The sequence below is a fragment of the Mauremys reevesii genome, linkage group 6 (genome assembly GCF_016161935.1).
Source record: "Mauremys reevesii isolate NIE-2019 linkage group 6, ASM1616193v1, whole genome shotgun sequence".
In the NCBI taxonomy this organism is placed as follows: Eukaryota; Metazoa; Chordata; order Testudines; family Geoemydidae; genus Mauremys; species Mauremys reevesii.
The window spans coordinates 87,592,594-87,608,944 of record NC_052628.1 but is presented as its reverse complement, the minus strand read 5'-3'; the positions used below and the strand labels follow the sequence as shown (position 1 = coordinate 87,608,944).

The window sequence follows — 16,351 nt, the reverse complement described above, 5'->3', positions numbered from 1 at the left end:
CTGCGCGAGGGGAGGAGCCAGGCGGGGGCTGGAGGGGCCGAGGCGGTGGCGCGCGTCTCTGCGCGGGGATGGCGCTGTGGCCGCCGCGCTCCCGGGGTCTCCGCGCGGGGGAGGGGCAGGACCCGGACCCGGACCCGCCCTGCGCGCCCCGCCCGCCGGACCCGCAGGTACGTTCTCCCCCCACTCCCGGGATCGGGCCCTGCGCTGGGCTCGCTGCCCTCTCGCGTGGCCGTGACTGCGGCTGCCCCGCCGGCCCGCTCCTAGCAGCGCGGCCAAACCGCCCGCCCGCCCTTGGGCGGCGCTTCCAGCGGGGGTCGCAGAGCTGGCAAAGCCCCCGGGCCTGCTGCGAGTCCGGCCCTGCCAGAGCTGCTCCCTCCTCAGCGTGGAGCCGTGGGCCCCGCTCGGCTCCTCCAGCCCCGGCTCCGCCCGCATGGGGTGAGCAGAGCCCCGGGGCGCTCGGTAACCCACCCCCCATTAGATCCTGCCCGGCGGCCCTCGCCGGCTGCCGTTCGCCCGCGTTGGTGGCGAGTAGGGTGACCAGATGTCTCGATTTTGGGGTATTTTACTTATATGGGCTCCTATTACCCCCCACCCCCTGCCCCGATTCTTCACACTTGCTGTCTGGTCACCCTAGCGGCGAGTGCGACGTGACGCTCCTGATGGGAGCCAAGTGTGAAGCCTCTGCAGTGAAGTGATGCTGAAGGAGGCGCAGTGTTTCCTGCAAGGAGAGGTGGCCGTAGCGTGCGCCTACCCTTACGCCAGTGTGTGCCCCCCCAGTCACTCAGCGCTGGGTTTGTGGGTGGTCGCCAGGCCAGCACTTGAGTGTCACGCTGCCTTTTCCCATTCTCCATTGCACTGCTGGGTGTGACTGACAGAATGAACTATGTGCAGCAGAGTTGCATAAACACTTATTCCATCACTGTTGTGTTGAAAAAGTCAATGTACAGATATATGGGGCTCCTTTTTGAGAGGTAACAGTCTGGGTTTGTAACAAGCAGGAACTGGAAATCCTAGAGAGGCCGCATAGTTAACTCCTTGGAATACTATATATCTCGTTCCTTTCAAGACATTCTCTTCACCTTTGATTCTTGGGTAAGTTTGAGCAAGCAGCAACTTGTCCCCTTTCGTTAAAAGAAGATCTACCATGTTTCAAAGCCCAGAGTAAGCATGAGAAACTGCAGATAGCTATATAGGAATTCATACTCTTTTTTCTGGGTGTCTGAAATGGGGTTTATATGTACTAAAAATCCCGCCTATGTTTATCTGAGAACTAAGTAAAATAGGTTATTTTTCTACATATCTGTCCTTTATACAAGGCGTTTTAAGCAAAGAATATTAATCTGTTTGGCATTTAAGCAATACTCAGAAAGTCCAGTTATGGTCAGACACTGTAAAAATGCCACTTTCTTATTACAGATTTATATGTATTTAGAGTTAATTCTGGTGTTTTGGCTATTGTTAGCACTGCAGAACCAGAACAGCTAAGAGAGAGCCAGCTGGATCCTATTTTCGCCCATACTTCTTCATAAAAATTGTTTTCTGCTGTTTGGTTGGAGAAGCTTTGTTACTGCTGATACATGATCCCTGAGTTTGCAAGTCTGGGAGTTATTAAAATGTATTTTATGTGTAAACTGAGCTAATTTAATGTGGAAATCATTGAAGTAAACATCCAACTGTATAATATCAATTTTAGTCACTGTTCAGAATTTAACCTCACTTTTCACAAATTTGCCATCTCAGAATTCTGTTCTGCAACTAACCTTACTTGTTTGCGTGCTATCTAAATTCTCTCCACTTTTCCAAATAAACAAATCTGATTTTTTTTTCCCCCATACAGATATATGGCCATGGGATTGAATTGGCTTGCCAAAAACAAAAGGAGTTTGTGAAGAGCTCTGTGGAATGCAAATGGAATTTAGCAGAAGCCCAGCAGAAACTTGGTAGTTTAGCACTGCATAACTCTGAGTCCCTGGATCAGGAACATGCCAAAGCACAGACTGATGCTTCAGAATTGAGACAGAGGGAGGAAGAATGGAGACAGAAAGAAGAGGCCCTAATACAGAGGGAAACACAAAATCTGTGGAACACAGATTCTGTTAGCAAGGACGTATTTAATAAGGTACGAACCATATCAACATGCATAAAAGCAGGTAAAAACAAGGGATAGAACTGGTAGGTAAATCAAGTTATTTATATGGCACTTGTCACTGTAACATTGTGAGTGTTGTTCGTATCCAGAACAGTCCATATGACAAGATTAAGTTCTGAATGAGTATCCTTTCATTAATTTTATTAAAATCCACCAAAAAGTACGTCCTGCTCTGATATCAAAACATAAGAAATGTTTTTGTACTGCTAGCAGGGATCTCACATTGCATTGCTCCAAAACAGCAGTTGTCTCCAAATGATAAAGTTAGCATCAAATCCTACCTTCTTCATATTAATACTTCAATATTAAACTTATAAATACACCTCTACCTCGATGTAACACGACCCGATATAACACGAATTCGGATCTAACGTGGTAAAGCAGTGCTCCGGGGGGGTGGGGAGGGCTGCCCATTCTGGTGGATCAAAGCAAGTTCGATATAACACGGTTTCACTTATAACGCGGTAAGATTTTTTTGGCTCCCGAGGACAGCGTTATCTCGAGGTAGAGGTGTACTAAGGGGGGGAAAAGTTAGGCATTTCTCGAGTTTTAAGGACTCAGTGCCTTGCTACCTGCCGTGTTAAATACTTTAGTAGATGACAATGCTATTCCAAGCAATAATCCAGGACCAGACGTTAGAAGGAGTCATTTTTTTAACGCTGGTGTTAATTGTCAAAAAGCCCAGTTTCTCAGACACCACCTCATGTACGTTAAATTAAGTATATGCATCAGTGTGTTTGCAGGTTTTTGGCCTACAACTATAAGCATTACTTTTTAAATGGAAATTCAATAAAATGGTGTTCGCATAATGATATAGTTTAAAATAGCATAAAAAAGGATTCTATGATTAAGCTCTCTCCCTCCTCCCCTCCCCACAGAGTTTTATTAATCAAAAGAAAAGAAAAGAAATAGAAGATGAAGACAAATCCAAATCATTCATGCAGAAACATGAACAAAAAATTAGACATTTTGGTAAGTACCTCTCTTTTCCAGCTTTGGTAGTTTTAGCTTTATGCATTCTGTTTAGATAGACACTTCGAAATCAAGCATCTGGCTAGCAGAATCAAGCTTCAGGTTTCTGGTCTATTAGGGTTTGGGACTTTCTTTGATAGTCATTACAAAATAGTCCTTTCCAAGTAAGAGGATGCATGCTGCAGAAGTTTATTGAATCCTACAGTCAATAATGCTTTTTAGATAAACACTGTTTTAGTGCTCAGCATAACTTACGTCCTTGCAAAAGAGAGGGTTCTGTCTACTTTATCTGACACGTCATGAAAAGTGATACTAGAACAGTGGTATTGTAAATTCTGAAGCATTTTTCTTTTAAAGGGAAGCATTTTTTTCCTCAATGTTTATCAAAAGTGTATCCTGCCATGGAAATGGCAGCTAAGTAGCTAAATTTCTAATATTTTAGTTCAGTTATTAGACTCTCTTGTAGACTACAGCTGTGTTTTCTGGTTGAACACAAAGAACCTACAGGTCCAAGAAAGTTTTGGCTTTGGGGGAAAAGACCTTTTAAAAAAAATACTGTTGAGAGCACTAATTAGTTGCAAACAAACAAAAGATGGAAGGAGCACCACTGCTTGGATGGAAGATGAAGATTTCTCTTCCACACTAAAGCTACTTGGTTGCAGCTGGGGCATCAGGGGTTCTGGTATGCTCCTCCTAACCTCTTTTAGAATCCTTTCTGTGACTAGCTCTAGTGCAGGGATGGGCAAACTTTTTGGGCCGAGGGCCACATCTGGGTGGAGAAATTGTATGCGGGGCAGGGGGTTGGTGTGTGGGAGGGAGTGCAGGGTGTGGGAGGGGGTGTGGTGTGCAGGAAGGGGCTCAGGGCAGGGGTACGGACTGCGGGAGGGGGCTCAGGGCAGGGAGTTGGGATGCAGGAGGGGTGCGAAGTGCAGGAGGGGGCTCAGGGCAGGGGTGCAGACTGCAGGAGAGGGCTCAGGGCAGGGGGTTGGGCTGGGGGGGTATATGAGGGGGCTCAGGGCAAGGAGTTAGGGTGCATGGTGCAGGCAGGGGGCTTAGGGCAGGGAGTTGAGAGTGCAGGATGCAGGAGGGGTTTGGGCTCCAGGGTAGCAGTGGCACGCACCGGGGCCAGGGCAGGCTCTCTGCATGCCTGTCCTGTCCCTAGCCCTGCGCCACTCCGGGGAGGGGGCGGCAGAGGGCTCTGCATGCGTTGCCCTCGCTGCGCTTCCAGGAACCTCCCCGAAGCTCCCATTGGCCGTGGTTCCCTGTTCCCAGCCATGGGAGCTGCGGGGGGTGGTTCCTGGAGGCAAGGGCCCCGGGGCCGCAGGGATGTTGGCCCGGCCGCTGCTGAGAGTGGCTCGGGGTTCGTGGCGCCACGGGGCGCAATCCTGTGGGCTGGATCCAAAGCCCTGAGGCCGGATCCAGCCCGCGGGCCATAGTTCACCCACCCCTGCTCTAGTGCCTGCCTTGGCTGCTGCTTGCAGCTTTCACCAAGCAAGAACATAGTGAGCAACTCTTGTTTGCTGATTGGGGAAAGAGATAAGCAGCATTAGCAATGATGGCCTTATGTGCAGAATCAGGAAAAAAGCGCTGCATCAGCTTAAAATCTGCGGAAATTGATTAGTACTTCCCAAACCTCCTTACTGCCAGACCCTTTACATGTACATGTGCTTCAGAGTGAACACTATTTACTGGGCATTGAGTGGATTTTTCAAGTCCTGTGTATTAAATACTTAACACCTTTACATACATCTTTGCCATGTAAGCCACAAGAGGAATAGCTGTAATACACATGAGGGATTTACTACTGAAAATAACTTTTTAGTCAAATAACCATCTATTAATAGTAACCCAGGTGTAGAGTAGTTTAGCCAAGTATATCAGACTATCCACTAGGTGTCACTTTAACTCTATAATTGAAATGTGATCAAAACCATTGTACTCAAATGCCCTTTGTCATGTAGTGTTCTGAAATTTTGATGAATATCTTGAATGTGTCCCATTGTTCTGAGTCTTTGATTGGTTCCTGTATGTGTAGGGGCATAGCTGTATTGGGGCTGTTGATTACCTGATGGAAATCATCCCTCCAACCAGGGATGGGGTTGAGTTGGCACTTGGTATGCCATACTGGCTTTTCTTTGTGGTGGTATATTTTTTAAAACAAAAATGGTTTCTAGTCCTCTTAGTTTCAGAACAAACCATGCAAATGTGAAGTGATGCATGAGGCTGTCTCAGTATATGCCGACAGACGTGATTGACCTGCCTCCACGTCACTGAAATAACTTTGAAGTCCAAGGATGACCACACAAGGAACAATATTAACTGTTCCCCCACTAATCATTTTAGCAGAAATATCTACTTACTAGCTTTCTGGGTGGAATGCAAAGTACCAAATTTGTGTTTAGACTGACTTCTGCTAGGACTCAAATACTTAATTGTTTTGTAATCTCATAATTTCTGAATATGGTGAATGAAATAAGGTAAATATATAAAACCTTGCGGACTTCATGAGACTCTTTAAACTTTTTTTTTATTTTTTATTATTATTATTTATTATTTTTATTATTATTTTTATTATTTATTATTATATTATAAATATAATTATTATTATTTTATTTATTATTATTATTATTTTTTATTTTTTATTTTATTCTGACTTCACTAGTGGTTTTGGTTTTAAAGGTTTTTAATATAACTTTTCCACTTTGTTTAGGACAGTTGCAAGCCATACAACTTGATGATTTCTCCTCCTGGTTCATACCATTTTACACTTTGGTCTGTTTGTATTTGGTCTCTGCATTTTAACATCCTACCTATAAATCAGAGGTAGATTAATTACTTTGTCTAATAGTACCTTTTTCCGCTTCTGACTTCAAACCTGGATTAGTCTCTTATAGTTGAGAAATTGCCTACTGGGTAGTGTTCTAGAATTGATCCCATACCGTGTAGCTCAGTCACCTTGGACAGAAATTCATAAAACCTAATATTCCTTTATTGATGCTCTTGTGTTCTAAAGAAAAGCTCTAAGTAAATGAGAAATTCTAAATGCTAAACTCACTTCTAATTTTTATGTATAGGAGACATCTAACGTGCAGATATATCCAGAAATATTTTCCACAGTTTCCTCTATGAGGCGTTCTTAAACTTTTTTTTTATCATATGAAATTTTTAATAGCCAGCAACATGTGGTTAGCCAGCTAGCTCTCTGCAGCCCACCAAGAAGTGTTCCACAGGTATCCAGTGGTCAAAGGCCTGTAGTTTGACAACTGATGCACTAGATAACATGGAATATCCTGGTTTTCTAGTGTTGCAGAAGTTCAGTTAATGAGCCTCTTTTTGTCTCATATCTTTGGATCATGTTGAGTTTAGTTGAACTATGTGCATTATACAGGAAAATTATAGAGGAAATTTATTTTGTTCTTTCTGTCTTCATTCTTCAGCTGTATTGGTAGTTGAGAAGCTGAAGTACTCTAGCCACTGAAGAGATACAGAAGAGGCAGTGCAAGCTTCTCTAGCCTCAATCCTGTTATAGAAACCACATTTACAAGTGAAAGTGTCAGTCAGTCTTTAATGGACTCTTAACATGGTCTTTCTGCTGAAACTAGCAAAAAAGGTGCCAATCATTATTTTGGTCACATGTCAATTAGGAGTTGGAATGAGACTAGCTCACTTAGCCTTAGTCTTCTGTGTCACTCTTCTGATGGCAGGTTGAGCATTCATTGAGTGGTAATGAATTTGTCATTATGCTATGTCTACACTGGCACTTTTGGCAGTAAAACTTTTGTTGGTCAGGGTGTAAAAAAAATAAATAAATAAAATAACACACACCCCGACAAACAATACACCAGTGGGGACAGCACTATGCCGCCAGCCTAGCTACTGCTGCTCATTGGGGTGGTTTAATTATGTTGGCGGGAGAGTGGCTATACGGGAGACCTTACAGCGGTGCAGCTGTAGCAGTACAGCTGTGCCGCTATAAAGTCTGCAGTGTAAACATAGCCTAAAACTCTCTATCATATGGGGTCAAGTAATAACTATCTGGTCTCCATTGCCATTCAAATACCATAAGCAGTGTACTTTTATGGTAACACTTGGCTTTCTAATTCCTTTTCACCAGGCATGCTAAGCAGATGGGATGATAGCCAGAGATTTTTGTCTGACCATCCGTACCTTGTATGTGAAGATACAGCTAAATATCTCATCTTATGGTGTTTTCACCTAGAAGCAGAACAGGTATTAGGCAAATCTTAAATTGCTTTGAATCTGGGAGAAGGTATACATTTTTCCTGCTTATGCTACAGAAGACTATCCACATAGATCACATTAAATGATTTATCTATTCCCCCTTCCCCTTACCCCCCCCCCCCCATGTTTCCAGTTATCTTACTGAAGGGAACCTCGATAATACCGTGCATTATGTCTGTTCTTCAGTAGTTCTGTCTCCGTTCCCCCCCACACACACACACACGCATCCCCACTTTCAGCCCACTTTCAGTTTGATCTTGTAAGATGAGAACTGGTGATCATGAAAGTAAAACACATTTGAAATCTTAGTTACATGCTTACAGTCTCTTTAAAAATGTAACTTTGTAACTTTTGTTTCCAGAAAAGAGCTCTCATGGAACAAGTAGCACACCAGGCAGTTGTTATGCAGTTTATTATAGAAATGGCCAAAAGTTGTAATGTGGATCCCAGAGGCTGTTTTCGTCTATTTTTCCAAAGAGCAAAAGTAAGTCATGATTTCATTTTAATGCTAGAGAAGCTCTTGCAGCATCTGAGAGGGATCAGTGTTCAAGAGCAGCTGAGATTTCTTCCTGACAGCTGCAAGCTAAATATGTGCTAAGGGAATAGCCCCAGGCTCTAGGGGAAAGGTTGAGTTGTTGGCAGCCCTTTGTGCAATAATGGTCAGTGTAACCATGAGAATGGAAGCTCTGTGGATGTTGTTGTGCTGTTGTGAGTGTCTAAAAGGAGAACAGAACATAAAATCAATGTGTACTTCATTTATAATCATACAATAAATGTAACATTCTTTCATGCACAAGTAATATAGAATGGTGAAAACTCTCCCATTTCCTCTAGACCCTTACTCTCTGAAAGAGTAGAGTTCCTGCAGAATCAATAGTTTGTGCTCTAAAAACTAACTGTAGAAGAAGCTATAGACACTGGACAGGAGGTGTCTCCATTGCACTGCTTAACCAGAGAGAGAGATTCAGGACTAGATTAACTTCTAAAGCAGCTGGGCTCATGGTGTGCCATGGAGACTTCATGCGCCTTCTTAAGGAAAGGGCACATTTTTATGCCTCTGTAATGACCAAGTATAGCCATCCAGGAGCAACAGTATCAGGCTCCAGAGAGCTATGACTTGAAGGCATGTTAAAATCTTGGGATGGGGGCAAAGAGGTCTTGTGGAATGCCCTCTATCTATTGCAGTGCCCATTTGCCCCCCTCGCCATGCTCCCAAATAAAAATGCTATTCCAGAAGAATTGCATGAGCAGTGTGGTCAGCAACTTTCTTCAGAAACTCTGGTCCAGTTGAATAAACTAGCATCTGGTCTGGCAACTACTCCATCACAGTAGTGCAAAATTAATGTGTAATACATTTAATTAAAACTTAGTACAGAACTGCTTAATCATAGTTAAAAGTATTTTTGCTGAACAGTGTGTGCAGTTCACAGCTCCAGAGTGCTTCACAAATATTAAATGAAGTGTTCTAGAATCCTAATGAAAGATGGAGTTCTTGAAATATGAATTGATGTTGGGGAACACACCCTAACGTTATTGTAAGAATTCAAGAACTCCATATTTCATCATAAATTTGAAATCAGTGATGTTTAACTGCAAAATCCACTTTTGTCTGAGTAAGTTTTAAATTGTACACTCTAGCAAAAAAGCCCATCCAAGCTGATGATGTCAAGATTTAATTGTAAACAGGAGTTAGAGATGCTAAGCAGGCAAAGTGATTTCTAAGTCGCAACTAATAAAGCATATTTAAGGACTTGGTGTCCCTGTTAGCTTGTTTTCAAGGACTCCGTTGTTTACCCTGACTTGGGTCAGTCTTTGTCACAGCCTTCCACTTAACAGCATTTTTGTATCACTGTAGTGCACCTTTCTGTACCCACTTCTGCAGTTTGTACTGTTCCTGGCTGGATTGCTGCAAATCAAAGGATGTCTTTAAAGTGCTCATAGGGGCTGAATTTGTGCATCGCTGTGAACATTTCAAGTACTTAGTCTGACTGTTCATACTGGCAGATTCACTTGGGAGGGAGAGTGCCTTGTCAGTTAATGGGGGCCCAGCTTTAACTAGTGTTGACTTGCTTCTGAAAAGTCCAGTACTGAGGATCACCTCTCCTTTCAGCTTCTAGGATGGGATGAAGAATGGCTTAAATTAGGATCTATTCACCGCTCCTCAGCTGCAAGAAAATAGCCTTTTATCATTATCCCAGCCAAAAATATTAAAAACACACTTCAAAAAAAAATCAAGAAACCTACTGATTTTTCATAAAGCTGCTACTGGTTTCTCTCCAAGACTTTCATCAAAGTTTAGGGTGGTGGTGTTTTCCCTTTTCTGTGCTTCATTGTGTAGCTTTTTTTTTTTTCCCAGTAATGTATATACTTATATAGCCAAAGTTTTACTTATAGTTTTGAGTTTAGGGCAATACTTAATTGACAATCTTTTCTTTCTACAGGCAGAGGAAGAAGGTTATTTTGAGGCTTTTAAAAATGAACTCGAAGGATTTAAATCAAGAGTGAAAATCTCTTCACAATCACAAAGTTTTCAGGCTATGTCAGTTCAGAATCCCATTGCCCATACTGGTCTCAGTTCCTTAGGCATGTTGGAGTTTTTGCCACAGGTAGGTTTTTAATAAATCCATTTACAGAAATCATGTAATTGTTTTAGGGCCAGAGTCTGCCATCTTTGCTCATGTGAAGTAGTACCTTTGATTTCAAATAGGACTACTTATGGAGTAAGGTACTAGCTGGGACTAAAGTTAAATATTCTGTACATAAACTATTTGCCCTCCATATAGATACTGAAAAAGCTACCTTTTTGTCTCCTAGACCCCAAATAGCATCCAAGTACAAATCCAAATGCACTTTATAACCTGATAATTCAGCCCTAATGCATTAGATATTCATATACTTAACCTACTCGCAAGTAATTTTATCTGCCACAAGTATGCTGGAGCAAACACTTATTATAAAAATGATTCTGTAATTAAATTTTGAATTTTATATTATAGGAGGTGAAAATGAGTTTCCAAGTGAAAATGAGCATAGTGTTCTCATTAATGGAAACCTACAAGTAATCAAACCTAAGAAAAATGCAGCCTGTGATAAGAGAATGGGAACTGCAAGATACCTTTAATAAAACACTGAGGTTTCAGTGTAGGTGGCTTTGGATTACAAAGCATGATTTAAATGTTAGTTTAATGGTTATCTCACAGACATAAAAGAAACCGAAGGGTTTTTCCCCACTTGGATAGTTGAATTGGGATCAAAATTAAGACATCCTTTTGATCAAGATATTTATTTACACAGGTTCACCTGCATCTGAGGTAACTTAGAATAGGATTACAGTAGCTCCTTGCTTAATGCTGTAGTTATGTTCGTGAAAAATGCTACTTTACATTAATTCTTATGGGGAAATTGGATTTGCTTAAATAGGGGATGTTAGGTTCTAGGAACATTTTTTTTGTCAGACAAAAGACTATATATATACACACAGTATAAGTTTTAATCAAACAATTTTAATACTGTACACAGCAATGATGATTGTGAAGCTTGATTGAGGTGGTGGAGTCAGATGGTGGGATATTTCCCAGGGAATGCCTTGCTTCTAAATGATGAACTAGCACTCAGCTGAGCCCTCAAGGGTTAACACGTTGTTAATGTAGCCTCACACTCTACAAGGCAGCAGGGATGGTGGGAGGGGAGACAGCATGGCAGAGAGACACACTGTGTGTGAGAGAAGGAGGTGCATTGCCCTTTAAATACGCTGACCCCACTCTAAGTACACTGGCTTTTTAAGTAGATCAGCAAATTGACAGCAGCTGCTGCCAGCAAGCTCCCTCCCTCATCCTGAGTCTTGTCATCCTGAGCCCTTTCATGTCCCCCACTGCTCTGTGGAGATGGGGGGCAGGAGTGGGGGAGAGGGACACCCTGACATTAGCGCCCCCCCGCTCCTACCTGCACAGCAAGGCAGGAGGCTCCTGGGAGCAGCTCCAAGGCAGAGGGCAGGAGCAGCACACCACAGTGCTGGGAGGGACAACTGAACTGCCTGGCAAGTGATAGCCTGCTGGGTGGCTGCTGCACAGGGAACTTGGGGGAGCAGGGAGCTGATGGGGGGGACTGCCGTCCACCCTGGTTGCAAGCCCCCACCAGCTAGCTCCAATGGGCTGCTCTTTCCACAAGCAGTTGACAAAGCAGGCGGCTGCCAAACAACGTTATAAGGGAGCATTGCACAACTTTAAATGCGCATGTTTTCTAATTGATCAGCAATGTAGCAAAGAAACAATGTTAACCGGGACGATTTTAAGTGAGGAGTTACTGTATGTATATTTCTCTTTAGGCTCTCTTTCCATACAAGATGAATAAAAGCTTAGTACAGTCAAAAGGCTTCCTAAATTTTGAGGGGATACATTTTTAATAAGCTAAATTACCATTACTATTAGTCACAGGCAAATCCTTATGCATCACATTCAAACTTGCGTCCTGAGTGTGAGATGCAGACAATTAAAGGGAGCTAGGCAACTGACTGTGAAAGCACAAGGTGCAAAATTAGAATCTCAGTATTTACTGGTGTAGAATTAATGTTGTTTTCTCCTGTTGCAGACTGCAGATTCTCTTCAAAGCTGCGTAAACACAGGTCTCTTTAATTTAAACTCATTGGTACACCGAGATGATGAGGAACCCAAAATGATGGACACAATATAGTACTGTTAAGACTGAGGCCAAGTACTTTTATTACAAAGAAAAGAACGTGGCTCTTTTCTTGACACTTACTTTTCTGGGTGCTGCACTTTATTTTTTGCGTTTGGTTTTTGGAAGGAGGGTAATCCAGAAACACATTTGTCATTTTGTTTGAAAATGTGCTGCTAGATTTTTGGTCCTCTTCTAGGAGAGGGGTTCTCATATGTTACCGAATGTGAAACTGGATGTTGTTTCTGCTACTTAAACTTGCCTTTATTCTTAATTTTAGGAATCAAAGTATGACAAACAAATCTGCACAAATACAATGTTTACGAGAAGTGGTTGATTCTAGTTGGAATCTGCTATAATCTTTTATTATGGACATGGACGTGTCTTGCTCTATGAATACTAAAGATCACAATTGTACTCATGCTATACTGCTGACATAGTAAGCGCTCAAATCCAATTTTATCATATTAATAGCAATAAATCAAAAGCTGATATCAACTTGGAGGCTCAGATTAAAGCAGTGGTTTTTTTACCTCTACTACAGGGATTAAAATTTTACTTCATGCTTTCAAAGGACTTATTTCTGATAAGTTATGTACATTTTAGAGACAAAGTGTATAATTGCTTAGTGAGTTTTGAGCTGCATTTCTAGCAGCATGGTCACTGAGAAGCTGATTCTTCTGTCTAACATTTAGTGTTAACTTAAAATATTAAGGTTGCATTACAAAGTTCCAGTGTGAATAAATATTTCGGGTGAGGGAGATTGAGGGTGGGGGAAACAACTTCAGGATAAGATTGTACTGCAGCCAGGTTCTCTCCTTCATACCAGTAACAACGAAAGCCTGAGTGCCAAAGACTGAGTGAACAGTATTGATTTACAATTCAGATTTGTTATGGTATTTCAAGCTTTCCTCAGTTTAAAAGGAAGAGAGTTCTGTTTCAATATCAGCCGAATGATTGAGGCCAAGTGGTTAACTGCTGAGAGTAACCATATATAGGGCAGTATCTTAAGAGCCCTCTGCTTTAGAGCTCTGCAAAGGTCAAACTCTTTAATATTTTCAGAATTTTGCCATAACAGTCTTTGCAATCCAAAACTACTGCTTCGCTGTAAAATGAGAAAATATCTAGGCATTTGTACTGTGGTATCAGGGAGGGTCAGTCCTATACTGAAACAGCCCAGATACATAGAGGCTGTGTACACAGGTGAAAAAAATATAGAAAACAATTAGGAAAGCTTAATAGCAATGTATTAGTTTATATATACTTCTTGAGTCACATTCTCTACTGCTTACTAACCCTTTTGCATTGCTTAAGTGGCATAAAGGGGCTGGAAAGCAGCCAAATTTCTTCAGCCTACAGAATACCTAGGCTGGTGCAGAACTAGCATTGCTGGTCAGCTTCCTCTGCAATCCCTCTGTAGCCACAAGTGAAGGGAGCAAGTTTGAAGAACTACTGTGATTTGGCTTTTCTTTGCTAGTGGGTGACCACAGGCGGTAGTTGTACCTTGGAGTGGCTCCTAGTCTGTCCTAAGGCATGCAGGGGCCAGTGGTGGCACAGAACCGGTGTCAGAAAAGGAACCACTTCTCTGCTCTCCCACCCCACCCCACCCCACCCCCCCCGTGGCCAGCACAATTTGGGCCTTTGTCTCCATGTTCTGTGAGGAGCAGGCCCATCACATGCTTGGTTATAGAGAACCATAAGAGCATTTCTTCTTTTAAGTACTAAAGAAGCCTTATGGATGGGAATTTTGGGGTGAGAACAGTCAAGCTTCAAAAACATTTGCTGGGCCTTCATTGAAATGTCTGTCAGCTACTAGCATGAGGGGGCTGATCTGTGTTTCTGATATGGTTGAGATACAGAAACGACTTTAGTGGCACATTCTAATTTTAGGTCTCCAGTACACCAGCCTAAACACTTGTGATTCCTCTGGCAGTCCCTTACTGAGAGAAGATAACAGCTCTCAGTGGGCTCTAGCCAAAAGCTGCAGAAAACATGAGTATATTCTCCAATGCTATAAAACCTGTTGTAGCTGAGTAGTGTCGGTGGAATACAGTGAGGGAAAGATTGCAAAAGGGCATGTCATTTCTCTTATCACTAACTTCCCCCTCAGAATGTCTGCACAGTATGAGACGTGACCTAGCTATGCCGTAGTTCATCTCCTAAACACAGTTAATCCTGTATCCTACAGAAAGAACTGAAGTGCCATCTGCAGGTGCCTGTTGCTCTGGTATCTAAGCCCTGAGGTTGTTGCAGGCATGTGAAGAACAGAACACACTTCTGCTAAAAACCTCAGGGCCATCTTGGAGAAAGGGCAGCCAATATCCTGTTCTTATGGAAAGTGAAGAAATGTGCATTTAGGCTAGTGCAAAGGTGGGGAGAGCTGTTGCTTTTTGTCCGGAAATGGTCCGGAAACCCCAGTAATGCTGGTGTCAAATGGAAATATAGAATCAAAGTTTTGTATGGGAATGCTAAGGCAACTGTCCAAAGGAATCTAGTCTCCAAGGAACATGTGTATGTCTAGAGGTGTCTCTAAGGACATAAAGGCTGGTGGCTGCAAAATTTGTCACTTTTCTTTAAAAAAAAAAGACCCAAACTGAACAGTACCTACCTCAATAGCCTTACACTTACAACAAATGAAAAGCTTTCCAAATTCCTCAGATGCTTTTCTTGGAATGTGTCAGTACTGGTGATGATAATACTTTGGAGTAAAAACCCTACTGTAAAGTATTTTAACTGTGCTGGCACTACTACTAGATGACCTGTTTGGATCAATACCAGAGAGGAGTGATGCTCTCAGCAGCATGGTCTGCTGTCAGTTATACCGGTTTCATAAAGTTTAACTATCTGGATGTGATGATTACATTGATTTCTGTACCTAGATCTTGCTGACCAGTTTCTGAAAAAGTGGGATTGAGGGAAATGAAATCAACAGTCTGTAAAGCTGAAAAAATGGGTATGAGAGTTCCTTGTAAAGACTAGCAGTAGCTACAAAAATCTGGACTGCTTGGTATTTGAAAGAGCCAGGCTTACAGAGGGCTGTTGACCTCAGCCATCAGAGTCCAGTGTGGAATGGGAATGAGGCTGTTTCCCTACCACCAAAATATGCAATGTACTCATCTCTATTAATATTACGGAAGAGACTATTACCCTACTGTTAATCTCTGCTCTATAACCTCATTAACTGAGGATTAAAGTTACTCTACCACACCAAATGTGGTTTTGTTTCCAGTGGGACTCTTCTAGGTGCAACTAGGTAGTCAGAATTTTGTTAATGTTGTAACTTAGTGGAGTGAAATAGCAAAAAGGTCAGTTTTGTAACTTTAAATGTGGATAAATAAAGGCTTCAAGATAGATAGCTATGTTTTGTCAAGCTAACATGTTTAATCAAAGAAGCTTGAATACTCTTGTGGCAAGATTCTCCCCCACTGCTTTGGAAATGAGATTTTAATTTTCTGTAATAAAACATTTTATTGTAGTGCTGCGTGTGACTGAAATTTTAAGATGACCAGAACCCCTTCTTGACTATTGTATAGTGTCAATGTTCAGGATTCACTGTATTCATGAAAATAAGATCTCTAATCCATTTTCTTCCGTATGCTTTCTAGTGCTTTTTCTAATCAAGCTTCTCAAATAAGGGTGGCTTCTTACATTAAGTAAGAGGCCAGGCCATAGCCTCATTGATCTCAGGAGCAAATTTTTCATTCTAAACTTGACTCTTCTGAATTACATTCCATTACTCCTAGGAGTACAAGCCCCAATGATTAGTCTTCCTTCAGGCAAGTAGATCTACATGCTGCTACTGCTGGAGTAGTCCAACTAGATGTGTAATATCTAGGGCCAGCCCCAGAAAGGCACTAGTACTCTTAATGTCCATTGACTTCAGTGGAAGTCAGGAGCCTATGTGCCTTTGTGGATCTGGCCCTACTTTCTTCCATTGTAATTCAGTAGCTCTCATGAATTCTCATTTTACCCCTCTGCTAATAGAGGGAACAGATCCTTACAGAGAATTATCTCCTTGTGGGCTAGGAATGTAGCCAAAGTTACCTTGACCTTTTTCTTGACCTCACATTGCAAATTCATGGCTTTGAATATTAAGTCTGGTATGCTCTGCACTCATGTGCCTAAATCTCATACAGCTGTCAAGTTTTTTTCCCCTTTCATTGAATGGCTTTTTGGATTAAGTTTTCCAGATGAATTTTCTGCACTGTTCAAAGTGACTGGTCAGCATTTGCCTAAGCCATTTTGTGAAAGCTTACCAGGTGAGGTACAAAATCCTTACCATGATCATAAGCAAAGTTTCAGTTTTCCATTGCC

General features: G+C 42.1%; 1 protein-coding gene across 3 annotated transcripts; it reads left to right on the top strand.

The window, feature by feature from the left end:
- The first annotated feature begins 7 nt into the window (after nucleotides 1-7).
- Nucleotides 8-15,512, top strand: CDC37L1 (cell division cycle 37 like 1). 3 transcript variants are annotated; one of them, XM_039543563.1, is made up of 7 exons: nucleotides 8-167; nucleotides 1,838-2,119; nucleotides 3,028-3,121; nucleotides 7,236-7,351; nucleotides 7,725-7,847; nucleotides 9,805-9,969; nucleotides 14,226-15,512. In XM_039543563.1, exons 1-7 carry the CDS (start codon nucleotides 69-71, stop codon nucleotides 14,277-14,279), a joined length of 933 nt encoding a protein of 310 aa, XP_039399497.1. In that variant the 5' UTR covers nucleotides 8-68; the 3' UTR covers nucleotides 14,280-15,512. The 3 variants fall into 3 exon arrangements, with proteins under 3 accessions (XP_039399497.1, XP_039399495.1, XP_039399496.1); XM_039543561.1 differs by lacking the exon at nucleotides 14,226-15,512 and adding an exon at nucleotides 11,951-12,605 and having other exon boundaries at nucleotides 9-167; XM_039543562.1 differs by lacking the exon at nucleotides 14,226-15,512 and adding an exon at nucleotides 11,951-12,605 and having other exon boundaries at nucleotides 19-131; nucleotides 1,835-2,119.
- The last annotated feature ends 839 nt before the right edge of the window (nucleotides 15,513-16,351 follow it).

Coding starts and splice junctions, on each gene's coding strand:
- CDC37L1 (XM_039543561.1), top strand. CDS start 69: ATGGCGCTGTGGCCGCCGCGCTCCCGGGGTCTCCGCGCGGGGGAGGGG. Junction 2,120..3,027: donor GCAAGGACGTATTTAATAAG/GTACGAACCATA, acceptor CCCTCCCCACAG/AGTTTTATTAATCAAAAGAA. Junction 7,848..9,804: donor TATTTTTCCAAAGAGCAAAA/GTAAGTCATGAT, acceptor TTCTTTCTACAG/GCAGAGGAAGAAGGTTATTT.